Source organism: Halichoerus grypus, chromosome 3, assembly GCF_964656455.1.
Source record: "Halichoerus grypus chromosome 3, mHalGry1.hap1.1, whole genome shotgun sequence".
NCBI lineage: Eukaryota > Metazoa > Chordata > Mammalia > Carnivora > Phocidae > Halichoerus > Halichoerus grypus.
The window spans coordinates 169,964,959-169,991,289 of record NC_135714.1 but is presented as its reverse complement, the minus strand read 5'-3'; the positions used below and the strand labels follow the sequence as shown (position 1 = coordinate 169,991,289).

The following is a 26,331-nucleotide window of genomic DNA, read 5'->3' as shown; positions in this document are numbered from 1 at the left end:
CTGAAGTAACATACTAGTGTGGACTTGTCTGGGAATTCATGGTTTTTTTAAGTTTTATTTATTTAAATAATCTCTACACCCCTCACGGGGCTCGAACTCACAACCTCGAGATCAAGAGCTGTATGCTCTTCTGACTGAGGCAGCCAGGCGCCCCACGGTCTGGGAGTTAATTCTTTCAGACGAACAGGGAAGGAAAATGGAATGGGAAGAAAAGGGCCAATACTAGCTTCTAGGCCGACCAACAGTGGGATGTTGTTATGCTGGCCAGCAAGGTCGTGCTTCTGTTCTTCGTACCCCCTTGCTTCTCCTTTCTACTACCTCGCTTGTGGTCCACGGAGTCTGCATACCCAGTCTGCTTTCATTCCATCCCCCTTGGGGTTCTTCTTCCCCGGGGCATGCTCCGTTCATTACTTCTCTTACGCACAAGCCCCAGTGGCTCCCTGTTGCCTCTAGAATTAAGTCCAAAACTCAGTTTGGCATTCAAAGCACCATAATCTAAGTTCCTACCCACACTCTTCATGACCTTCACTTCCGACAACCTGTACAAAATCCTTCCCCATACTCCCACCGCCCTTTTTCCTCTCCAGATCTCTGAATTTCCATGCAGTGACATTCCTGGTCCCAAGGATGCCTTGCCCACACCTCCTCCCCACCAGTCCAGATCTCGCCCAATTTTTGAAAGCCCTACTTCTGTTTTTCCTTAAGATTCCCTCATACTTCCTGCAACTGAAAAGTAAAAGTTTCTCTCCGCTGTTTTTGTGACCCATCTCTGTTCTACCTGGGTATTTCTTTATCTTATTTTCCTGTCAAACCGAGAACTGCCTCCCTCCCCCTTTTTACTGTCTGCAGCACCTAGCACATTGCCTTGTATGCAGCGAGTATTCTGTATATGCCAAATGAATGAAAGGAAATACTTGAGATGATTTTTAAAATGTGACCGTGAGTAACAAGAATAAATGAGCTGTGAGATACTGCAAGTGTAACAAAATTATCCCACTCTGATTTGGGAAAATATGTGAAAAATAATCTGAATTTATTATTTCAGCACAGTATAATACAGGGGCGTGGCAACAAAGTAAAAACTAAAATGGACTGATATAAATATACTAAAGCCTAGTTTACCAGTTACTAAAATGATACCAGTCTCCTGTTTTATTATAAAGAAAAAAAGATTTACACTATACACAAAAAGATTTCCTTCCAAGAGCTGTAAAGTGGAGAAAGGGAAAAGCCAAATACTTGATTTAAAAGGTGGTGTTGAGAAACATGACCTGGCCAGCCAGCCCATCCCTTATTAGGAGGCGCCTGTTGGGCTTCCTTGTGACTATAAATAGACATTCCATTTCTAATGCAATCCTTCCTTCCTGAAGGATCTAGTTACTTTTTTACTATTGAGACATGCTTTTATCTTTGTGGTCCCATTTCCAAAGCTGCTCGTGGTGACAGATCAGGAAGTTGGGCTTCTCTTCTCCCTCTCTTCTGCTTTAGATGGTGGTATTCCAGGAGGGGTTGGCGTTTATCTGTCTTCTCGGCTGACAAACTATATTCTGAAATCAGATCTTAACCCCTGAAAACTTCTAAAATGGGAAGTACCTATTAAAACCTATCCTCTCCCCTCTCCAATGGGTTCCCCCTGCCCTGCCATCCACTTGTACTGTGTGATGGCTCAGCTCTATAAAGAAGCACTCCGCCTTAGTGTGTCTTCTGAAGTAGAGGAAGTAGGGTCTCCAGTGATTTCAGGGAACTGGATGTCCTTGGTCACAGTCGCATATTGTTTTGAATCCAGTCTAGGTAATTAACAACCTTGGTATATATACCAGGAACATCTTTCTGCCCACAGCCAATGCCCCAACTGATGATGCCAACCAGAGTCATGCGGTTGTCCTTCATACACACCAAGGGGCCACCTGAGTCACCCTGCAATAGAGAGAACAGGTTAGTTGTTTGCAAAAAACAGACTCTTTGTGGGGGGGGGGGAAGTTAGGGTTAATATCTGTAGTGCTAATTGTTGTATTATTCAAAATTCAGAGAGGGAAATTTTTATCTCGATGATCTTGATCCTGTAGACAATTACGCTGTATCTACACTGCAAAGTAGAATTGAGATAATTGCTCAGATATTTCAGGCCACAGCCCTCCTTTTAACTCTACCACTTACTAGCTGTGTGGCCTTAGGCTAACTGTGCTTCAGTATTCTTATCTCGAAGATAGGGATCATACTATCTACTGTATGGGAGGTTGTTATGGGAATTAATTGGGAGAAAGCATGACATTTTGTAAAACTCTTGGTAATTGTTGGCTGTTATTGTCTTATTGAATCAAAATGATCTCTTGTTCTTGTTTTTAACTTGAAGCTTGCAGATCATGGTTTCACTTTACATACAACCTTTTTATGACTGTTGAGCTAGGGGTACAGCTGAGGTTTCTGAAGGAACCATTCAAAAAGAGACAAAGGTTGTCAAGGAACTGAAGGGAAAATGCTGATATGATTTACCTTATAAGAACAAAGCCCACGAAGTCTTCAATGGAAGAGCCCCGCTTCCCTCTTTTTGTTTCCCCTCTAACCCCCAGCCCCTCGATGGAGAGCTTGGCACACTGTAGGCTCGACAATGTCTCATCAATAACGGTGCCTTGGTTGTATTTAGGTCCTAATACCACAGGTGGGTGTGTGTCCCATGCCCGTGCCCTGTTATCATGAGATAGAAGTACCGACTCTGACAAGGGGGCCAACACAGAGAGCCTGAAATAGTTTGCTTTCCCAGGCGAAAAACCTCATATTCAGGCTGATATGAGTTTTTAAAACTTCTTTCTCACAAATCATCTGGGTCATACTCCCTGGCAAGCTGCAGCTTCTCCTCCCCACCCCTACATGGCGGACTCCAATTCTCCAGCCCCTCCAGAAGTCAAGAATTGCTTCATTTGTGTTGCTTTACCCATCACTTCAATAGTTGATCAATTGCCTGGGCTTACAGGAAACCCTGAATCAGGTGGAGTTTCCGGTGTAGACATTGGGGACATTTCCTGCAGTTTACATTTCTTAGGTTTGGGTAACTTTGATCTCTCTCCGATTGTGTTATTTCGTTGAGGCCCTCATCTAGAATCTCCAGCGCCTCACCAAGATGAACGCATCCGTTCGGGCTGTAACTTTTGTCTTGCTTAGGAACCTGTGGGCCGAGGACCACTTTTCCCCTCGGGTGGGTGAGACCCCCGTGTCTACCTGGCAGGCATCGTGCAGGTTTGCCTGGTCCCCGCCACTTCGCGTGTCTCCGGCGCACAGCATGTTGCTCGTGATGGTTTTGTTGAACAGATGCCGTGATGTGCAGCGGCCGGCCGGGTACAGCCTGACGTGAGCCTCCTTCAGCCGCTCAGAATAGAAAGGAGAAGCTGAAACAGAGAAGGGAAGATAGCTGACCGTTTTAGGGAAAGTTATTTGTAAACCTTTTAGAAGGAGGAAGCCGACGTTTCTAATAATGGCTAACTTGGATCCAGCTTTCAGATCGATGAGGCTGAAGCCTACGAAATATTGTCAATATCGTTTTGACCGACAAAACCAGCTATTTTATAGAGGTTAGCCCATGGTTTCTCAGGAGCAGCGCTACTGACATTTGGGGCCAGATCATTTTTTTGAGGGGGGCTGTCCTGTGCACTGCAGGTGTTTGGCAGCCCCCCTCGCTTCGACTCACTAAATGTTAGTATAAACCTCCATCCTGAGTTGTAACAAGCAAAAATGCCTCCAGACATGGCCATTGTGTTCTGGGGAGCAAAAACACCCCAGCTGAAAACCACTGGCTTAACCTACTATCATTCAATTCTCATAATCTAAGGAGGTAGGCAATTCTACCCCCATGTGACCAGTGAGGGGGCCGAGGCTCGGAGCCGTGTAACATAAAAACCCACGTCCTGGGTCCCACCGCTACAAGGTGCAGATCTAGGGTGTGGACTCGGGCCTGCATGACCAGAGAGGCGCAAGAGCCCCATACCCTCATCACCGGCCTCCACTTCTTATCAGAACCTTCCTGCAATCTTAGGCCCTTCAAAGCACTTGTACTTTTCACCCCTTTCTTGACCTGCACAGTGACCCCGAGAGGTGGGGCAGGCAGACGATGGGTTCTCGGTCTGCAGGGAACTTGCCTACATTTACACAGCATCAGTGCCTGAGCCAGGGCTAGAACTTTCTCATGACTTTTTCCTCTCAATAACTGCACGCCCCGCTGTCCTGCAGACAGACAGGATGGGGCCGAGACTTCCTTCCACTTACACGCCTCATGCTTGCCGTAGCCAGACAGCTCGCATTCTGTCCAGTCGGGCAGCAGCAGGTTGGCCTCGGGGAGACACACGGTGCTGACGGCGTCGCTCTCCTGGGCGCAGTGTAGTGACTCCGACTTCAGTTTCAGCAGGACTGGGAGGAGAGCGAGAAGAGAATAAGCCCCATGTGACGCTCATCTGATTGGAGGGGAGGAAGATGAAGGAGAGGGCGAGGGTGTGGAAGGCCGAGGTGCGGATGCACATGGGTGGGTGTGTGTCGTGTCATCCGGAGCAGGGGGCATAGGACATCTCACCAATATCGTTGTTGTAAGTGTCGTCATCAAATTCCTCATGGATGATGTATTTTTCAACTTCAAATTTCTGTTCCTCCTCTCCACGGACCTCTCGGTATGTTCTGCCCAAGACCACCCTAAGGTGGTGGGCATCGTACCTAATGGAGAAAGAGCCTTAGGATGCGCTGCTCGCTATGAGGCTTCTTCTAACGGGCCCCGGTTTCAAGGCCTCAAAGCCTAGGGAGACTGACTGGGTTTTCCGAAGTCCCTACCTCTCCTGGAAGCAGTGGGCAGCGGACAGGACCCAGCAGGAACTGATCAGTATTCCCCCACAAAAAAACTTCTCTCCTGGTGACCTCCTGGTCTTGACAAAGATGGCGGCCTGCCACGGATGGGACGTGATGTCTGTGTAGAGTCCTCCCTTAATGCGAAACTGCGGCTGCTTGTACTGTCTCCGACCACAGGTGGCTGGGAGAGGAAAGGACGGAGAAGGGAGATCAGACCTGCGGTCCTTGGGTGAGTTCCTTGAGCACCTATCTTGGTTTCCCCTCTTGGAACCCCGAATTTCCACAGGCTTACTGCTCGTGTCCAGGCTACACAGAGGGACAGAACAGTGTCCGCGCTAACGAAAACCACAGCTCCCATCTGTTGGGTACATAGTGCACACCGACCACTGCACATACACTATCTTTCACCCTCACAACACTGAACTTCAGAGAGGCTGGGAAATTTTTGCCCAAGGTCACAGCGGCCCCCGGATTAGAACCCAGATTTGTCTGACTCCAAATGGGATCTTTCTGCCATGCTTCATTACCCCCCGTTTTTTCCTGCACCCGCCTCCTGGCTTCAGAAATAACGCGGCCCTGCAGCTCCCTCCTGGAGAATGTCTACCCTGTTTCTTTTCCATCTACTGCACCCTGTCCGTCCTTCAAGGCCTAGGCGAAATCCCACCTCCTCATGGAGCTTTCTTCACACTCCCAGCCCACCGGCTCCGAGCGGGCTCACCGGTACGGCTCAGTGAGGACGCGCCATGCATGGCCTTGGTTGTGAGTCCACTGGTAGTTTGTGTCTTACCTGCCCAGTTAGGTACTATGTTCCTTGAGAAACATTCTGGCTAATGTGTGTGTTCACAGGAACGGACTAATACTAATCTATTCTCAGACAATTTCTAAACTAAAGTTTTTTAGCAAAATGTGCCAACTTGAATTTCCTCTCCATCTTCCACTCCCTCCACCCACCCAGGTCCCCTGTGTGAAACGGGCTCTGTGAGAAAGGTTGGAAGAAGAGTTCACAGCAGAAGTAGCAGCTGTGGGGTCAGAGGACGTCAGACCCGGGCTCTGCTACTCGGAGCCCAGTGAGCTTGGGCAGGCCATGTGACTTCTGAGCTGGTTTCCTCATCCAGAAACCGAAGACAGGAAGACTGCCTCTCACCACACTGTCGGGAGAACGCTATGAGAGCACTTTGTTATCTAGGGAGCCATATATGTGAGCTATCCTCCTCCATGCTCACCACGACCTCATCATCGATCATTAATAAAGGCATCTGGAGAGAGAAGTTCAGAGCCTAATGAATTCTAAGAGAAACCGGCCAGTTCTGCTCTTTCGTTTTGCCCCTCTGTGTCACCCTCGTGCATGGGAAGTGAACAGCTGCCCAGAGAGTTGTCATCCCGCCATTGCTTCAGTCATGGAAACTCCCCCACCAAGGCCTTCCTGAAAATCTGGGAGCTACACAGTCTGAACCAGACAGCTGTGAGGACACAGGAAGTGGCAGAGGGAATGGTCAGTAAGGGGGGCTGGGCAGCGGGAGGTGGCCAAGGGCCAGCCCTTACAGCACTGGGGCACGTCACAGTATTCCCACGTCAACTTGCGGTCCTTCAGCACGTGGCACCAAGGCTTGGCATCCCCATCTGGGTTCCTAGATGATAAGAGAGTTTAAGGTTTTCAAGCACATCAGAAGCCACGTGAGAGCAGAAGGAGGCTCAGTAAACCAATGGCAAAACAATGAGCTGGGAAGGAGGGGCCTGAGTTCTGAACTTGGCTCTGTCCGAGATCTCACCAGCGGAAAACAACTTTAATTTTGTTTTTCTATCAGCAACACAACATTCCCCTCTCACAGGGATGTTGGGAGGGACTGTGAGCTGTGCTGTGAGGACATTCTTGTGATTCCCTGGGAGAAAGGAGCCAGACAAGAACAGAACCGATGAGGACTAAGTGGCTATGGGACAGTACCTCGAACGTGGGATGTGGGCTGACAAACTGGTGAACTTCCCTCTTTATAATAGGTGTTATTCTAGCAAGTGAGTAGGTGTGACTAGAGAATACCCATGGTTCCTTCCCACCCACTGGGTCTTTCATGTAACTTGAGGCATTAAATCTCCTACCCCACGTCCCAGTGCTGCCTTCTGCCCAGACATGAACCCCACGGACCCGGTGCTGCGTACCGGCAGTGATTGTGGTTGCCCAGGCCCAGGGCCTGAGAATCGGTCTTCCACGCTGTGTAGAACTTGCCTCTTAGGACTACGGAATTCCACTGGAGGCAGGAGGCCCCAGACGTGGTGCGGCTGTAGGTACCACGGTATGCTAACCCTTTACCAGAGTAGCAGTCCTCATTATTTTCTGGAACAGAAGAAATCTCAAACTGAAACAAAACCAATTAAATGCTATAGCAGGCGAGTCAGGGTTTGCAGCAGGGCTCGAGCGGGGCTGCTGGCCTGAGAGGATGAAGGCAGTTAGCCTGCCCGTAGGAGGGAGGAGATACCATCCCGCCTCCCCTCTTTCCTCCTCCTTCAAGGCCTTTGACATAGGGATGGTAAATGGCTTTCAGTTGGGGGGCCAACTTTCATCGGTTGGATGCGGCTGCCTGGTTTGCTGTGTTGAGAGATCCTGAGGGTTTGTTCACGTTCGGCAGGAAGGGTCTATGCCCAGTTAGTAGTGATTATTGCTGGAGCTGCTTTGAAAGTAACTGGGTGTTTCCTTACTTATACTTGACAGGTTGTGGCAAAGCAGAGTTCTTCAGTGGAGGGACATGTCAGAGGCCCCAGTTTCTCAGATTTTGTCTGCAGTGCTCTGAAGGGTTTGTTGGGCTTGAGCAGGAAGAGAGAATATGGACCTACGGATGCTGCCTATTTTCACCGATTTGCCCCATTTTAGCCTCCTTTCTCCCCATTTGAAACTGGCAGAGTGTACCACTATAAACAGCATAATTAAAGCGATCTTTAAGGCCACCTAGACTAGTGAGTCCCAATTTACTGATCCTGGGAAGGGAGAGGATGCTTTAGAATTACTATAGAGTCCTCAAATTCACAGGTATGTCAGACTTACCTGTAGGCAGAAGGCACATTATTAGTGTATATGAATATTTAGAACTTTAAAACATTTTTAATACTATTGGGATATCATTATTTGTAAAAGCACCACAGAGTTCATAGTGCTTTTTTATAATTTAGTATTTTTGAATTTGGAAAATCTTCTCATATTAAACATCTTAAAGAGAAAGAGATTGAGAAAAAGGCCCATCAATCACAAAAGGGAGCATCTCCATTCATCCTCAAAAGGACTGGAAACCACCAATGCAGCCCCCCTTCTCCTCTGTACATGAGGAAATGGGGGGTCCGGGGGGTAAAGAGGCCAGCTCAAGGTCCAACCGCTAGTTAGAGGCCAGGCCCGGGTGAGGACCTAAGTCTCCTGACTTTCTTCCCTCTGCAACCAAAATGATGAACCACCAGCCCACTCCTTAGTCTCCTCAGTTGTAGAAACACAATCAGCTTGGTCCTCCTAGACTCTACTTCCGGGGACGCTGCCGGGGAAGGTGGGCAAGCAGCACTTACCCTCGGGGCAGGCTGGCGCGCTGCAGAACTCACTGCTGTACTTGCCCGCCTTGAAGACGTAGCACCAGGGCCTTGAGTCCCCGTCCGGGTTTCTGAAAAAGCAGCCAGGGAAGGCCGGGGGAGGTGACAAGTGAAGCCTCCCTCTGAGACCCAAAGACTTTGCATCCTCTTCTGGGTTAAAGGTCAGTGCACTTTCGGCGGTCCACCGGGGAGCTGGCTCATGCTGGGTGGAAGTATGACTTAGCTACCGTCTGCGTTCGGAGACTAAGTATGCTTTAAGGAGGTGTGCACAGAAGCCATGCTGACAAGGGCTGGCCTGTGGTGGTTAGTTTTATGGGTTAACTTGGCTCTAAGTGCCCAGTTATCTAATCGAACGCTAATCCAGCTGCCGCCGAGAAGAGATTTTGTAGCTAGGGTTAACAGCCACAATCAGCGGACCTCAAGTAGAGGAGATTATCCCGTATCATGTGGCAGCCTCATCCAGCCTGCGGAAGGCCGTCGGGGCAAAAGCTGGGAAGACCTCTGCCTCCAGACGGCGACAGCCAAGCCCGTGTGAGTTCGCAGCCCGTGGGCCTGCCCACAGGCTCCAGACGGGCCAGCCCCGCGCCCCCCGCGCCCCCCGCGCCCTCCGTGCACGTCGCTCCATCGGTAGAGAAGGCGCCCGTTCTGTTTCCGTGGAGCCCGCCGCCTGATGAGCCCCCGGTGGTGTCCCCAGCTGTGGCCGCTCCTCCCCAGCAGGAAGCGAGCTCACGCGGGAAGGGGGGCCCCGCACCTGCAGTAATTGTGATTCCCGAGGCCCAGCTGGATGGCGTTGGGCCTCCGGCCCGAGTAGCGCTTCAGGGCCAGCACGCTGCTGTTCCAGTTCACACACTCGGCCCCGCTTTCCGCGGTGCTCCACGTGCCCCTGTAGGTGATACCCTGGTCCTTGTAGCACGTGGCACTGGCATCTGATTGACAACAGGACACATGGGGCACCTGGGTGGCTCAGTCATGATCCCGAACTCCCGAGATCGAGCCCCGCATCGGGCTCCCCGCTCAGCGGGGAGTCTGCTTCTCCCTCTGCCCTTCACCCCACTCGTGCTCCCTCTCTCTCTCAAATAAATAAATAAAATCTTTAAAAAAAGAGAGAAAACAGAACACGTGACGCCTCCCATGTGCATTCCCCCCTCTGTCATTTAGTTTTCCAAAGGGGTTTCACGTCTGCTCTGTCGTCACCCCAAACCAGCCAGGCGGGCTGGCTGCTGAAGCTTCTGGGGCGCAGGAGGTACACGGGGTGGCCAGGGTCCCCCAGGCAGACCCCAGCTTGGCACCCAAGGCTCTGCCCGCCGCGCCCAGCACTCTGGCTTCCTAACGGACCCTTGGAGGACCCTTCCCTGTCCCCACCCTGCCCCCGTCACCACACACTTCCTCTCCTTCTGGGAAGACCTGGGATTCTGGCCCTCTTCTCACACCACCCACCCACCACTCACCTATCTCGCAGCGTTTCCCCAAAAAGCCTTCAGGACACTCGCAGACAAAATCTGAGAAGTAGAGAGCCTGCCGACACGCCCCGCCATTGAAGCACCTCTGTTCGCTGCAAACTGTCAAGGACAAACAAGAAAGCCCCAATCACTTTCACAGCAGTTCCAAGGATAATAGGAGTTAGGATCTGAGGAGTGAGCTCCGCCTGCCAGGCACTAGTCTCGGCAGTTGACAAAAGGAGCTATCTTTTCCCTTAGCAAACCGTGAGGTAGGTGCGCCCATTCTCCCCATTTGACGGACGAGGAAGCTGAGGCCAGGCAGGAGAAGGCGAGGGCCCCAGGTCAGTCTCACTCTCCGGCTCAGCGCCTCCACCTTAGCCTGAGGCCCAGCACGCCCCGAACCTCCATCTGAAGTTGCGCCCCCGCGGGGCCGGCGACACACGGGGCGTGGGCCGGAGAGCGGGGCGCGGGTGCTCGAAGCTTCGGCGGCGCGCGTACGTACCCCTGACGGGCACCGAGTGGCAGTGCACGCGGCCGGCCACGCAGCGGCAGTACTCCACGCGGTTGCCCCGCAGGCCCGGGCGCAGCCACGCCTCGTTCTGCAGGTACAGCGTCTGCGTCTTGTCGTCTCTGCAGCTCACTAGAACGAGGGACAGGCGGCCTCTTGAGGGCACGATCCCCAAACGCTGCCGCCCCACCGCGGGTCCTACTGAGAGTCCCTCACTCCCTTGTCATACACCCCATCCTTCATCCCTTCCCTGCTCCCGGCCCGAAGACAACACACACCTGCGAATCTGTCACCAAAGACCGCTTTTATTGTTCTTCCTTGGCGGGGCCCTCATCTCGGAAGAATTTATCTATCAAAATGCATTTACTAAGTAATACTCTACTTTTTCATTATATTTTATGTTTTTATTTTTTTTTTTTTAAGATTTTATTTATTTGAGAGAGAGAGAGAGGGTGAGCAGGAGTGGAGGGGAGAAGCAGAGGGAGAAGGAGAAGCAGGCTTCCTGCTGAGCAGGGATCCCAATGTGGGACTCGATCCCAGGACCCTGCGATCATGACCGGAGCCGAAGGCAGATGCCCAACCGACTGAGCTACCCAGGTGCCCCTAATTTTTATTTTAATTCATCAGAAATATGCACACGTATATAATTGCCTACCAGAGTTATTGATCCACATGAGTGTTACCACACTGAAATGACGCATTGCTAGCCCAAAAGAAAATTCACATCTTATTCTGTGTGGGGAATGTGCTGCTCTCACTGGTATTTTTGATATAGTGAAAACGGTCTAAGTACTCGCACTGATATTCTAGCCCTCTTTGCCTCTCTCTGTTTGCAAACCAGAATGCCAACTTAAGAAATCTTCAACTTTTCATGAATTAAAGAAGTGACACATGCTCACTGTAAATAATACTATTGTTTCTTTTGAGGGTCCCCTGGGGCCAGGATACCCTTGTCGGAAATGCTGTGCTATTCTACAGCAAAGGCATTAAGAGTATAGCGTTGGGTCGCCTGGGTGGTTCAGTCAGTTAAGCGTCTGACTCTTGGTTTTGGCTCAGGTCATGATCTCAGGGTCTCAGATTGAGCCCCACGTTGGGCCCTCTTGAGCCTGCTGAAAATTCTCCCTCTCCCTCTGTGCCTCCCCCCACCCCCCATGTATGTGGGTGTGTGTGTGCATGTGTGTATACGCGTGTACGCATGCACTCGCTCTCGCTCTCTCTCTCTCTCTCTCTCAAAAAAAAAGTTACAGCATACTTCCGCTTTAAAAGAGGTGTTGCAAAGCCTTCCAGAGCCAAAGGAACTAGGTCATGAAGGACAAGAAATGAGGGTCCTAAATTGGTAGGTTTAGATGTGAAGCTGGGCCCAAGAGTTCTTCCAGCCAGAGTCAAGACAATCTGGCTGCTAGCATGTTTTATTTTTGGAATCCTACCTAATGCTCATGGCGATTTCCTCAGGTTTCTAGAGTCGACTCTAGAGTGAAAAGTCTTTCCACACCTGTGGAACTTCTGTGAGGTAACCCAGGTTCGTTACTCCAGTTTTACCAACCAGAAGACGTGGAAGCACGGAGATGGCAGTTAACAAAGATGCCAGGTGGACTCTGGCGGGGTGGGGCTCACAGCCCAGAAAAGGACCCTGGAGGACCAGTGCAGCTGCAGCCTGGCCTCGGTGTGGCCTTGGGCCAGTCGCTCAATCTCTGGCTCTGTCTTGTCACCTGTGTAACAGGGCTTCGGGCCACTGAGCTGGCAGGCTCCCACCAGCTCTGTGACTCCCTGACAGCCGGACTCCTTGAGGGCACGCCTGTTCCTGTCCTCTCACAACCTGGCCTTAGCTAACTAGGTGAATGAGTAAGGGCTGGGGGGTGACGCAGGCATCTTTACAGAATGACCCTGCAAAATTTCACCTTCACACAGCTTACGTAAGCTGGGTGTGGTGGAAGATAAATCCGAGACAGCGCCTAGAGCACCCTGAGCTCCTAAGCCCTGACTCTGCTTCCTGCTTCCTGCTTCCATAGACCCCCTTCCACCTCAGCTTCACCTTACCTCTGTAAGATCTGGCTCCTCTTCTGAATCGGGTGTGGATTTCCTGCAAAGCAACCAGTGGTGGAGGAAGGATCAGCCCATGCTGGGTGTGTTAGGAATAAACGTGGTTGATCCAGAGACCGCGTACACACCCCCAGTCAGATGCCACCTGCCCTGAAGATTCCCCCTCGGGTAGCTGGCCCCAGGTGCAATGTCCACTTCTTGCCTTCTTTTCTAATTTGTCCTCCCCTTCTAGAAAGAGCAATGCTGCCAAAATAGCTTTCTGAGTGATGAAAATCTTTAATACCTGTGCTGTCCAATACCGTAACCACTAGTCACATGTGGTGACTGAGCACTTGAAATGGGGCTAGTGCGACTGAACTGAATTTTTAGTTGCATTTAATTCTAAATTTAAATAGCCACAAGGGGTTAGTGGAGTTGTAGCCCGCCTCCATCCCCTCCAACTCTCTCTAAAATCTCACTGTGCAGGTATTGCTCATCGGGCCCTCCATGGTGCCCTTGCTCGCCGGGCGTTTTTAGAGAGCATGTCCGTAGTATGGCTTCCATCCCAAGTAGATAGTAAGCAGCCTAGGTCAGCTTGCCAGCTTCCAGGGCTCACGGCTTGTGCACAATCTTTTTTAGATGCTTTATGGATGAATTCAAACACATTCTTTAAAAATAGCTCCAAAGAAGGCAGGCAGTAGCAGTGGAATAGGATTAAGTACTATTTGCCCAAGTCAGAAGAACTGCCTAGGGTTCTGCCCGAAACCCTGAATCCTGAGCATCCTACACAGAGAGGAGTGTGTGCACTGCGCTCCGTAACTGCTGACCTCTGCACTCTGACAGAACCCCACTTTGGGGCTCCTGAGTCCATTGAGGGTACACGGGCTCGAGGCTCGGGGCAGACCTGAACTGCCCTCCTACCTGGCTGGACAAGGTGAGGGCTGCTCCACAAAGCAGCAGGACGCACACCAGCTCTCTCCTCATTGTATTCACCGTTCCTTCAGAGTGTCCCTTAAATTCTGGAAGAGGAAGGGGGAAAAAAAAACTTCATCGTGTGATCGAGAGATCAAGGAGTATGGAAAGGTCAAGAACCTATGACTTGATCATGGCCAATCCCTCCAGCATCAGCTCCCATGGATGTCTGGAAGATATTTTTAAAGATTTTATTTATTTATTTGACAGAGAGATAGAGAGAGAGCACAAGTAGGCAGAGGGAGAGGGAGAAGCAGACTCTCCACTGAGCAGGGAGCCCGACGTGGGGCTCGATCCCAGGACCCTGGGATCATGACCTGAGCCAAAGGCAGACACTTAATGGACTGAGCCACCCAGGCACCCCGGAAGATATTTTTAATTGTATATATTTTTTATTGTGGTAAAATGCATAAAAGTTGACCATCTTAACCCTTTTTATGTGCACAGTTCAGTGGCATTAAGCACGTTCACATTGTTATGCAAGCATCACTACCGTCCCTCTGCAGAACTTTATTATCTTCCCAAACTGAAACTCTGCACCCAATAAACAGTAACTCCCCATTCCCCTGGCAACCACCAGAAAGTAGAATGCTTTGTCTTTATGCCTATGACGACTCTCTAGGTTCCTCATATAGGTGGAATCATAAGAGTACGTGTCCTTTTGTGACTGGCTCATTTCACTTTGCATACTCTTCTCAAGGTTCATCTATGTGGAGCCATGTGTCAGAATCTCCTTTTTTTTTTTTTTTTTTGTAAAGTAGGCTCTATACCCAGCATGGAGCCCAACGTAAGGCTTGAACTCATGACCCTGAGATCAAGACCTGAGATGAGATCAAGAGTCGGAAGCTTAACCGACTGAGCCACCCAGGTGCCTCCAAATCTCCCTTTTTAAAGCTGACTAAGATTCTGTTGTCTGTATAGACCACGTCTTGTGTATCCATTCATCCATCAATAGACACAGGTGGCTAGGAGATTGTCTTGCCCAGAGTTCTCTGTGGGCTGAATAGTGAGACCATCCCTGGTGCTTCTTGGCAGCCCAGGGACCCAGTGTCCCAGTTTGGTTTGCTCAAAGTGAGTTCCTGCCCTGGGGTCAACTAGGTGGAACCACAGAAATGTCCCCTCTGAAACTTTTTCAGAGGACACCATAGGGATTCTACCGCCGGCACCTCACAGAGCCAACTTACCTCCGATAATCTCGGTTCTTGCGCTTAGAACTTCCACGCCTCCTTGTCCCACACAGGAAATGCTCCTCTGCCCCAGCTCTCGCCCCTCCCGCCCCCCACTGCTCCCTTGGAAGGTCTGTCTCTTATTTTATAGACAGGCCCGGCAAAGTGCAAATTGGCAGAAAGGAACAGAGGCATCTGGCTTTTGGTCTTTAGACTCAGATCTTCCCGGACTCCAAATTCCCAGTTTCCCCAGCGATCTTGCCCTCTGCAGCTTAAACTAGGTTAGTTGGTCGGGGTGTTATTTTGTGGTCTGGCAGGCCCACTCACTCCTTTGTCCACAAGAATTAAATCAGGGCATTTCTTCCCTTGACTCATTTCCCTTCAGTCACAACAACTTTGGGTCCCACCCCTCCCCCATCGCAAGGATCCTCAGATCAGAGGACCTGATCTGTCAGATCAGAGGCTTCCAAAACTTTCATCCTGGCCTGCCTCTGGCCCCTTTGTTTCTTTGCAAAGAACTTCCCTGTTGGAAGTGCCCATGCAGTCACTGGCCACAGGCCCCCCTCGGAGCAAGGGTAAAAAGAGAGAGTGAGTGGGGGGTGCAAGGACTCTATGCCCCACTGCTTCTTCTGGGGCTGCTGGGGACAAGCAGGGGAGGGCAAATGGAGCCGGGGACGAGGGGAGGGAGCAGCAGGGGCTGGCTGACAGGATTCCAACGAGAAAAAGCAGGCAAGGCTCAGAGGGCCAGCTTGCCAACCAGCACAGCCCGGCCCCACCTCCCTCCCCCATTGTGAAGGAAACAGAAAGAAGGCAGGATCTAATCTGCCTTTGTTCTAATTTGGAGTGCCAAGGCCCCCCCACTGGGCAGGGGGCCACGTAGGGTGTGCTCTTTGGGGGCCTTTTTCTCACTGGGAGGAGGAAGCTTGCTACTGCTCACAGGCTTCTTGAAGTTTCAGAAGAGAGCAGTGGGGAGTTGAGCCCATCAGAAACAAGAGCACTTGGTGGAATCTTCTGGTCACAGGGAACTGCTCTGGATTTCCTCTTTCTCAAAATTTCCCAAAACCCCTCTTAAATTTCCCTTCTTAATTTCATCCCATTTCCTATAACCTTTTAAAATAGATCTTGTTAAATGCATTCCCCCTCTTCCTCTGGATGTTAATCCTGTTTCACATATGCATATAGACTGTCCCATCCTTTATTATCCTGGCCAAGCCTTGAGGTAGCTCTTGGGGATTTTATGAAGAAATTCTGAAGCAATGAATGAGTAAATGAGCCACCCATCAACAAGGAACTGGAGCATTGCCTGTCAAACCAACCAGCCCTTTCAATAAACTCGTTAGCCTAAGCCCCCAGTGGGGGGGGGGGGGGTTGCTTTTTTTTTTCTCTGGATGCCCGCCAAGATAGTTTTATTTCAAGAATTCAGGGTCCTAAAAAAAAAAAAAGGACCTCTGGGTCCTTCTAACTGGAACACAATTCTAGATGCTGGAACATTGAAAGTGAGAAGTGCAGTATCGACACATTTGCATTCCCCGGACAAATGGGGGAGGGGGCCAGATGGGGAGGCGGAGCAGGACTTAGGGCTTCCATTGCGGCTCCCACAGCTGCACCATGTGAAAACCCTTGGTAACTCAGGGGCGTAAGGGGCAAAGGAGTCTATTTTTGTCTTCTGCTCCTGGGAGAGTGCGAGACAGTCTCTGTTCTGTCAGTCCTTATCTTCCTCCACTTTTTGGGGCCTTGCTGGGCCTTGAGCCGATCCAGGGACAATCTCACACAAGGCCATAGCTCCATCTCGCTGCACAGAGACAATGAGAGCATCTGGACAGGCTGGATGGGGTAGGAGATGACAAAGAGATGAGTCATCCCGCCAGCAGACAAACAGTGCAGTCCAGAGACAAGGAAGAAGGAAGAGAGGAGGAAAAAATGTGTCCTTGTTTTGCCTTCATTAAAGAGGTGGGTGTAGAGGTCTGGGGGCAGCGCCTGGACAAAGAACAAAACGAATACCAGAAACAGGGACTCAGACTCCAGGTGCGTGGGGCCAGCCAGCACCTGGACGGGCTCCAGCGCCAGGAACCACGGGCTGCCACCAAAGGCAGAAGCACCCTGTGCTCACGGTGAGGAGGGTGGGAGGTGACATGTGCGGAGTAAGTATAAGAAGGCCTTCTAGGCTCATTCTATAAATACAAAGACGACTTGTTATTTTTTTTCTGTGTTCTCTTCCTTCTGCTCTATTTCATAGTTTCCCAGAGTCAGAGAACAAAAAGCAAGAAAAGAAGGAAGAGGAAGGAAGGAAGGAAAGTAGGAAGAAAGGAAGGAAATAGGGAAGGAAGGAAGGAAGGAAGAAGGAAAACCACCAGGATGTCTCACTTTTGTTAGACTGGAATCCCTGAATCACTGAAAACATCGCTGTGTGAGGGTAACGGTGGAATGGCCATAAGGCCTGTGGTCCCCAAGATCCCGGGGCCCCAGCACCGGCAGGCCCACGCTAGCACACAGAGTTGATTTCTGCAGATTTGCAAAAGGCACCCTCTCTGGTGGATGGAGTTCAGCAGACACAGAGCTTGGCAAATTGACAAGGAATCTGTGCAAGTTAAAAAACAACAAAAAAAGCAGGACACGGGGCCTGGCAAATAAAGCATGGCCTGGATTTCAAGGATGCATGGGCAGGAATCCTTGTGCGGGACCCAGCCTGCACGTCTGCGTGCGGAAGCCTCATCTGCTTCCAGAGCATCTCTGACCTTCTGTCTGGAAGCTGCATTGGGTTCTGCTGGCGACGGCACTGGAGTGGCTCTGTTCCCTGGCCCCTCTGAACAACCGTGAGTGATGACTGTTCTAGGGAAGAACGGGAACAATGCACTGGTAACCAGGGAGGGGATTACTCTGCTAGAGCCAAGGAAGTGTGCCATTGTGGCTGAGAAATCAATGGTCATGCTAGCCAGAAACTCAGGGTTTGTTTCTGCAGTGGTAACATGGGGGAATGCTGATTGATGGGCACCCATTCATAGCTGTGGAGTCTGCACTGGGTGAGGCCGCTGGAACGGGACAGCTAGAGGCAGGACCAGGGAAAAAGTACATGAACCGTTGTCGCAGTGCCTTTACATGGTCCTTTTTTTTTTTTTTTAAGATTTATTTATTTGAGAGAGAACGCATGCGTGCGTGCACGAATGCGGGGGGGTGAGGGAGAGGCAGAGGGAGGGAATCGCAAGCAGACTCCCCACTGAGCCCAGATGCGGGGCTCAATCTCGCAGCCCTGAGATAATGACCTGAGATCATGATGAGCTGCAGTCAAGAGTCGGACACTTAACTGTCCTACTTTCTCCATCTTCCCCCTTAAAAATCTGCCCTCCGGGGATGGAACCTGGGGGGCTCAGTCGGTTAAGCGTCTGCCTTCGGCTCAGGTCATGACCCAGGGTCCTGGGATCGAGCCCCACATTGGGCTCCTTGCTCAGTGGGGAGCCTCCTTCTCCCTCTCCCTCTCCCTCTGCTTGTGCTCTCTCACTCTCTCTGTCAAATAAATAAAATCTTTGAAAAAAAAAATCTGCCCTTCGGAAAGGGACTGATATGCTCATTCACATAAGGTTAGAATGACTGAGTAAAAATTGATATGCTGCCTTTCCCAAAAGCGCCTATATTTTGAGACATAAAATCAGCTCCCAGGGATGCAAAACCAAGTGGGCTGGACTCTCGAGGTTTCCTCCAGGGCTAACACACTGTGGTTTCTGCTGTTGTGAGAACAAATGATATAACGGGTATAAACTGTGAAACACTTAAAAACGCATATAAGTACTTTTATTTAAACACAACCACATGTGTCAAAGTGATCTGTAATAGAAGAACTGTACAAACACAGTCACTCAATTAAGTTCTGTGGTTCTAGATACAAACAATGCAATTGCCCCAGCTGGTATAGAACTCAAGGACTTGTAGTTTTTACTCTTGCCAGCAAGAAAAAGGCATAAATATGAGCAAGCTAGAGGAGACAGGAAATTGCAAGGGAAAGACAAAAGTACGTTGATACTATGATCAAATTTTACACTGTGTGCAAGGTTTGTTACCTTAATCTTTGGTAAGGGAGAGTCTCAGGTTATTATTGCTTTGCAAAGCTTCTCTCTGGAAATCTGAGTAAGAGAGAGTCGGTCTCCAAGAATACCAATACTGTAAAGTGACTCATGGCTTTAAACAAACAACACCCTCCTTCCACCCCCCAACCACCGTGGCCCAGAATGAATGCCAACAAATTAGAAAAGAAATGGTCCAAGGCAGAACTCCTTGGAAGAGCAAAGGCATGTCACTAGAGTCGGGACAAGAGAGGGGGTAAGATGGCAGGAGGAGGCCTGCCCCACAGGCGGGGACCTCACAAAAGCTCACCTTTGTGGGTCCCAGATGGAGCCCAGGACAGGGGCCACTAGCCTCTTAGCCCCGGTCTTGCTTATACAGGTCCTGCTTTTTATAGAGGCCGTGCTCTCAGAATAAAAACCATTTTCAGAAACTGCCATCATGTAGGCAATTCTTAACTTTTCAATACTTAAATTTCTGTGTGTTAAAGTTTATTTTCTCTCTTCTTGAATAACGAGGGGACAAGAGAGGAAGAGTCTGTTTCTTACCTAATTTGATCCATTCCAATGAGGTGAAGAGAATAGCATCCTCTCCTAGCTCCCTCCCATCTCACTAGTTACTCAGGGCAGAATCCTCTCCAAAACATCTTCAAACCATAGGCGGATGACTTGTGTCTGAGTTACATGAAATTAATCTGGCAACTCCGAAAACTCTGAACTGAGCACTGTCATCTACTCCCTGTCCACCCTCTGCCGGGTAATCCCGGTTGTTAGGAGGAAATAAGGGAGAGCTGGTTGTGGGTCTAGGAAAACAGAAACCCATCCTGCCTCCTTTTAGGATAAAAACAAAAGAAACCCTTTCCTAATAAACTTTTTACCCTGTGAAGAAAAAACAAGGTTCAACTGACAAACGCTAATGCAATTAGTCATTGCAATAAAATGTTAAACCCAAAGGTTGAATTTAAACAACCCCTGCAATCTGATGTTAATCTGAAACAGTGTCTCATCTTAGGCACGAAGGTAGTTCCTCGCGTTCCTTCCGCTCCCTAAAGCCAACATCGCGGCAAAGCAATGAAATGCGCAATCCTTTGATAATTCTGCAGTTTACCTCCAGATTGCAACACCCATGAGTCAGAAAACTGATTAGAAGCTTTTCTTGTATCATTTCTGAATGTATCCACGTTTTCCTGGGCTCGCAGGAAAGCGATGTTACAGTGTGTTTGTGAGAGCTGTATGTGGATTAATGCCCCTTGCTCCGCGGGCATTTGAGTACCTACCACTTACCGGGCAGAGTTTACAAAACCCTTTTACAACCCTTGAATCATTTAAGGCAATAGTATTCTCTTGTTTCTACAGATGAGAGAATCGAACTTCAAAAAAGCATAAGGGCCTTGGCCCTAAGGCAAGACACGTGGTGAGAGGTGGTGTCGGGACTGGAGCCGACACTTTCCACCACTCCTTCCTGTGTCCTGTTGCTGGACCGTAATGTTTTTAATGCACTCAGAGTTGCTGTTTGGGAAGGGCAGCATGTCTCAGGGCAAGCGGCTTAGCCTCTGGAGTCTTCACTTCAAGTTCCATGACACAGCCATGACACACAGGTTGTGTGTGGTTTCCTGGATTTTCTAATGGGCCAATCATTCCCACCTTGCTGAATTATTACAGCAATTAGAGAAGAAGCAGGCAAAGGCCCTATGACGCAATGGCCAGTGCACGGTAAGGTCAACCGTACTGACTGTCACGAGTGTCCTTCAATAACGGGAGCACCAAAATTAACAGCTTCTCCCTGGAAAAACAACCGAAAGCTACCAAGGCAGAAAGATGCTAACGTCTATGGGGTTCCCCATTGTGGTCAAGCATTAATACCCAAATACTGTTTCCTAGATCATGCGAACACCTTGTGATAACCTGCCACCGGATTCTTTACAACTGATATAAAAGCTCACGCCTTTCATCTACACACACAGACCAGTATTAACAGGAGCCATTAGTTCCTGGATATGACGTGGTGTCCTTTATCCTATTTTGAATTTTTTTTTTTTTAATTTGCCTTTCCAGGACCTATTTACCTCAGGCCCACTCTGGACTCTCAGAGGAAGCTGGAATTAGCGCCCGAGATAGCTGGAAGATCAGGCTGTTGCTACTGATAGGCCCGTCCGATGAAGACCACGAGGATGTTTAAAAACCAGAGACATTAGGCTAGAAAAATAAGGAAACTGGAGCTTCCCAGAAAAAGAAAAAACAAAACAAAACCACTTCTCTTTTTCTCTACAGCCCAGGTGGCAGACACTGGCTCTTGCTACAAAATAAAACAAGTTTCTCTTTTCTATGAACAGGACAAAATGTGAAAAGCCAGCAGAGATCCAGCTGACTGGCGGTCTTTCTCCTTCAGATTACTCCTAGCAGGTTACTGGGCTTAGCTTCCCTACCTGTCCCCTACCTGCACAGGCCTCAGCGGACATCAAGCTGTTCATGCAAAGACTTCTCACAAGGGGGCTTGAGGGCCTCTTTGGGTGTCCTCCTGGGGGGCCATCTATCAGGTCCTCCACCCCACCCACCTCTCCTTCAAGCCCCAGCTCAGTCTAATTTCCTTCTTTCTTGAATTCATGGGCGAAGATTTAACAACTCTATGTAGTCACCATCAAACGTTTCCTGAGCACCAACCACAGACCAGCACAGGCTCCACGGTGCAAAGACATTTATGTTCTATCCTCAAAACCTCATACTGTAGGCACAGGACAGACAAGTGATTAGGTGATCAGAGTACAGTGTGATCAGCGCTGTGGTCTATGCAGGGAGGTAGGGACAGAAGGTGGAAATGCAGAGGAAGAAGGGGTCTTAGTAGAATGTGGAGGAGGGAGATCTAGTTCCCTCTTGTTGAGATAAGGGGCTGGTCAAGGTAGGCTTCCTGGAATTGATATTATATAACCTGCTGGTTGAACAAAATAAAGAGGTGTTCCGGAGAGTATATTGCCAAGAGGTGACCATAGCTTGGGGCCCAGGGTAACAGCAGCAAGCAGCCGGAGCCCCTTACTCTTCAGCACGAACACCTGCCACTGGGCAAAGGAATAGGATTCACACACCCCAGGCTCTCCCTTCGAGGGCATCCCTAGGAGGAAATATGGTTCGGAAAGCCCGAAAGTTCCAAGGATGGAGGAGCCTTTGGGGCATGAGTTCAGTTTCGATTCCCTAATGTCTGGTTGTAAATTAATGGAATATTTGTGACCACATAATAAACAGAAAAGGCTTTGAATAAAGGTATCTCAGTATCTAGGTTCAGCCTGACCTTGAAGTGGGTTACTTCAGAGGCTCAAGGGGGAATCAGGTTTTCTAGATCAGTCCCCAACCAACCTCTCCAAGCCTCGGATGCCTGTGTCAGGAGCATCACGTAAGCAAGCCGTGCTTGCCTGACCATGGGCCTGCTAGCCAAGAGTCACCCTCAGGATCACGGCTGTTGGCATAGACGGTGCTGGGCAGCTGCAAAGGACATGCAATTACATTAAGTTTTATAGGAAGAACAGCTAGTTAGTATTTCCTGGGTGACGGTAATAGGCACCAGAACTTGCCCAAGGCATCCCTTTTAGGAATGTTTATGCATTGCTTGCTGCGTGCCTAGCACCTGGTTCGTTTTCCCCACTGGCACACGTGTTATTTTTCAGGTGATCGAGAGGTTTGTCTGTCGCTCTACCCCCTTCTCCAGAAGTCAATTTCTCAGGCAGGAGAATGTACAAAAGATCACCAAGAAAATATGCTCTTCTTATGTGTAAGTAGACAACTAAGCCAGGATTAGGAGACTGTGTGGCTGGACCTGGGGTTGGACCAGAGTGAATAACCGCTAAGATGCTTTCTAGCTCTGACTTTCTGTGAGTCTAAATTGTCCTCATTCTTTTATCTGGTTTGATTTGAGACTACCAGCTTTGTGAGCTGGTTGGCTTAAGATGAGGCTTATAGCCTGAAACTATGCACAGAATTTTTCTCCATGCAAAGCTAATGACCCAAAGAACGAATGAAGAGAATATTCTGGTCACTCATGGTCCATCCTAGCCATCTCATCAGAGCAGAGCTGAAATTCACTCACAGAAAGTAGAAATTTTATTCTGAGACTGCAGATGCACGGTGCCAAGTAATCAAGTGAAATTGAACATTTCAACTCAACACCTAAATTCTTCCTCAGCACCAGGCACTCAGTATCTCTGAGAAGTGGATGGACTTTGAATTTGAACTGGAGCTAAGTTCACCACCATTCTTGTGAACCACGTTGCCCCCTCAACTGTCTGATTGAAAATAACCTGCATACATTTTAGAAGCTTTGGAAATCCTGAAGCTGGCACCGCTCCTTCCAAATGATCTTCGTCAAAGGGCCCCTTCAGTTGCTCTAAAACCCCCTAACTAGAAAAGGTGCTGCTTGCAGATTAGTAACAGGCCTCCCCTGGACAGAAGTTTACCCGAATGCTCTGTGGTCCCAGCCAGTCATTTATAAAAGCGTTAGATGGGTACAGTCACTAGGTATGGCCGGGCTGCTGGTTACAATAGTTTGAAATGTACTGAGCATGATTCTGCTCAACATGTTGGGACCCAGGAAAATAAAGCCGAGTCCCAGAACCTCTCCTCAATGAGCACAAATCACTGCTGTCCCTCAGCTGCTCCCTGGCTGTCGTCCCGTCCCTCCCCACCCCCCACCCCGTGTGATGAAGCCACTGACGAGTAGCACAGACACCAGGAGTATCTGATCTGGGGCATCACAAAATAAACTGAGCTGGTCTTAGGGAATCTGGACAGAGACTAAGCCACCGGGCAGAGGGGAGCTACCATTTATTCTTGATGAGATCCAGAGGTTTGAGGTTGGCATCCCTGAGAACACTTTAGGTGGAATAAATTGATGAGTGGTGTGGAGCTTTTTCTGTTTCAACATTCACAAATCCCTGCTGGTGCCCCGAGCCTGGCTGGGCTCTCACAGGAAGCACTCAGGCTGACCGTCATATATTGATTCTGGACAAGTCAGCGTCTAGATCCCAGGATGAGTCTTCCTGCCCGTGGACAAGAATTGCTAGGAAGTCCCCTTTGAGGGGACTCCGCTTACTAGTTGTATTTGCAGAATTTGTTCATGAAATTGCAAATACACACACACATACACACAATTTTCTTCTGTCATCAATCCACTGCAGGAGATCACCATTATTAATCCGACTTGACCACCAGGTAAGTCATCATTTCCACACTTCTTTGCATTTGAGTTTGTCACTAGTTAACCTGGGAGCTCAGCATGTTTTTCTACTTCCCTGGCTCCCCCCAGGGAGGTTAAGAAAATAAAGATAATAACAGCGAAAATCTGGAAAGCTCTGATACGCGTCCTGCAGTTAGGAAGAAAAGCCATTGATGTTATTCTCCCCTCTGTAATTGGAAGTCCTTAAAGAGGACCTCATACTTGCACACTGGGCAAAAACCCACCAGTGGAGATGGGGGTAGGGGACATGGGGGGAGGTCAGAGGCCTTCTCTTTCCCAGCACTTCCCACCTACTTAATCCTGCTTTGAGGCAAGGAGGCAAGTCGTGCGCCACTCCCCCCGCCCACCCCCCACCCCCCGCCCCATCCCCAGCCCCGGTTTCTTAATGGGCTCACTGAGGGAGGGCGGCAGCCAGACCCCGTGGACCCTCCAAGCCCTGATAGCCACAAATCCCGAAGGCAGTTGATTGCACGTTTTTTTGCCCTTTAGTCATGAGGGGCTCCTGTTGTCTCTTCAGAGTATTTCTCTTTAATTCTTTTCACTTTCCCCTTTACTCTGCAGAGATTTCTTCTCCAAAAAATAATCCCTCCTATCCTCTCTTCCCCTGACCGCCCTCGCCCCTCCAAAATGCTTCAGCCCATCCCAATGAAATGCAGATACAAAAAGAAGGCTCCCTTTGGGCTCGGATTCTAGCTAATCCGCTTTTAGCCTGAATTACAAAGTCAGTCCCTCCTTAAGGCATTCCTCTATTGGCTCAGTTTGCCTGAAAGACTTTTAAGAGAGGCAGGAGGAGATGGACAGACAGGGAGGCACAGAATTCAACTTACCGCCACTGCTCGCTTTCCTTCCCTCCCTGGAGAGCTTTCTCTTCAGCCCTGGGCTCTAGCAGGACCTCCGCTCCATGCACAGCTCCAGCCTGCTTTAAATTTCAAGGCAGGGGGTGGGGTCAGTGGCCCTGGGTGGGCGGGTTTCTCTGCAGCCGGAGAATGCCCCGTGGACAGGGCCCTGAGGGAGCCCAACGGGGCGGGCCTGTTTTTATAAAGAGGGGGAGGAAGTTTCTGATGGAAGCAGCACAGCCCAACCTGGTTTAGGGCCAGCCTGATTATTCACAATCCTGATGTCATCAAATCACAGGAATTTGGGAGTTGGACGGAACCTTAACAATCATCTTCCTTTAAAGCCCTAGTCTATGACCTAAATGGGACCCTCGGTATCAGCTGGCTGTAAGCTTATCATGGAAAGAGGAATTTACGGTTCTAAACAAATACAGACAAGGCCTCAAGGGCTTCTTCTGGAATCTCCAGCAGTAAATCTGCCCCTCTGGACACAAGAGGGTGGGAGGACTGGACAGGTGGACCAGTTCCCTCCAGGCACAGAAGTGCCAGGGTTGGGGCATGTGGGGAACGGGGTGGGGGGGGTCAGTAAACAAAGGTGGGCAGGGCTCCTCTGCTGTGGAAAGTACCCCCGCCTGAAATCTGCATCAGGCACCCACGCTGCCACTGCCCCGTCCTATAATCATGGAGAGATCATTTCACTTCCCTGTAGAGTGATGGCTGAGGACTTCTCGGCTCCAGCATTCCCTGAGTGGGGCTATGGAATAAAGGTGGGGGGCCCTGAATCAATGCTCTGTCTAAACTCTTTTTCTGCACAGCCTTGCCTGAAATTCTATCGTTGGCTATCCATCCCTTAAACTTTCCCCTGTTCTGGAGTTTGCTTTTAAATGCAAATGCTCCTAGAAATGGGCAACCTGTTTGACCTGTTAGAATCTGCAGACGACTGATAAGGAAAAGCAGCAGGTTAAGGGGAGGCTTAGGCTTGAATCAACGGTACCAGTAATGAGGGACGTGACCTCAGCCAGGGTTTTCAGTCGTGCTGAGCTAGCGCATCAGAGGTCACGTGCGTGGATTAGAGCGTGACCATGTGCAGGAGCTCCCTGGCGTACCTCGGGGCTCAATATGTGGCATCTGTATTATTGGTTAGTGTCTGGCTGAGACAAGGCAGTGTGAAAGAAAGAAGCAAGAGGGATGCCAGGAGAGGGATCAGAAGGCTGAGATGGGCAGAAGAAATTGAGGGATGACCAGCTCTTGTAGGAGAGGCCAGATTTCATAGATTCTGATCCTAAGTGTGCTCATATTTGTCAAGCAATGAGAGCTGATTTTGAGGTGGGAAAATAAGGCAGTCGTGTCCAAAGTCAAACTGTGTTTCTATATTTTTATCAAGCCGTAGCTCTGCCAATGGCCGTTATAGAAAAGGGGAACCATGGGGGTCAAGTTAGCTACAGAGCATTGGGGCTAGGACATCAGATTAGCTGCAGCCAAGAATGGCTCTGTCCTATGGAGACGTCTCTACCTCCCCGTAGTGTGGGATGCCATGATAAGGGCCAGAGGCTTTTTCTGCCATTGTGGTTTGGCAGAGATGGAGGGATCTTTAATCTGAACTCCTGTAGAGGATGATTTACTCCTGAACGATTACGCTTAAATCCTTAGATCACACAGAGATTGGAGCCTGGGTATTGGCTCCTAAAGCCTGAGCAGGGGTAGGATCTATATGCCAGGATCCATAACAGGGT

At 49.7% G+C, this 26,331-nt stretch overlaps 1 protein-coding gene and 2 long non-coding RNA genes across 3 annotated transcripts; 2 read left to right on the top strand and 1 right to left on the bottom strand.

The window, feature by feature from the left end:
• Positions 1-1,002: 1,002 nt before the first annotated feature.
• On the bottom strand, positions 1,003-24,689 carry PLAT (plasminogen activator, tissue type). Its single transcript, XM_036102304.2, has 14 exons — positions 24,590-24,689; positions 13,273-13,370; positions 12,370-12,412; positions 10,327-10,464; positions 9,834-9,944; positions 9,137-9,311; positions 8,365-8,456; positions 6,979-7,153; positions 6,367-6,452; positions 4,810-5,005; positions 4,559-4,695; positions 4,258-4,398; positions 3,217-3,383; positions 1,003-1,917 (listed from the first exon to the last, which is right to left on the bottom strand). The coding sequence occupies exons 2-14, from the start codon at positions 13,333-13,335 to the stop codon at positions 1,759-1,761; spliced, it is 1,683 nt and encodes a 560-aa protein (XP_035958197.1). The 5' UTR covers positions 13,336-13,370; positions 24,590-24,689; the 3' UTR covers positions 1,003-1,758.
• On the top strand, positions 4,999-7,922 carry LOC144381410 (uncharacterized). The gene is made up of 3 exons (XR_013446610.1): positions 4,999-5,053; positions 5,780-6,316; positions 7,529-7,922. It is a non-coding gene; the product is annotated as an uncharacterized LOC144381410 (long non-coding RNA).
• On the top strand, positions 16,232-23,144 carry LOC144381409 (uncharacterized). Its single transcript, XR_013446609.1, has 3 exons — positions 16,232-16,439; positions 16,726-17,302; positions 20,597-23,144. It is a non-coding gene; the product is annotated as an uncharacterized LOC144381409 (long non-coding RNA).
• Positions 24,690-26,331: the final 1,642 nt, after the last annotated feature.

Bases quoted from the DNA above. Each gene is read 5' to 3' on its own strand.
- PLAT (XM_036102304.2), bottom strand. From the start codon at position 13,335: ATGAGGAGAGAGCTGGTGTGCGTCCTGCTGCTTTGTGGAGCAGCCCTC. The intron at 4,399-4,558 runs GTGAGATGTCCT...CTCTCCTCCCAG, and splicing joins CACTTACAACAACGATATTG to TCCTGCTGAAACTGAAGTCG. The intron at 1,918-3,216 runs GTAGACACGGGG...TCTCTATTGCAG, and splicing joins ACCTGCACGATGCCTGCCAG to GGTGACTCAGGTGGCCCCTT.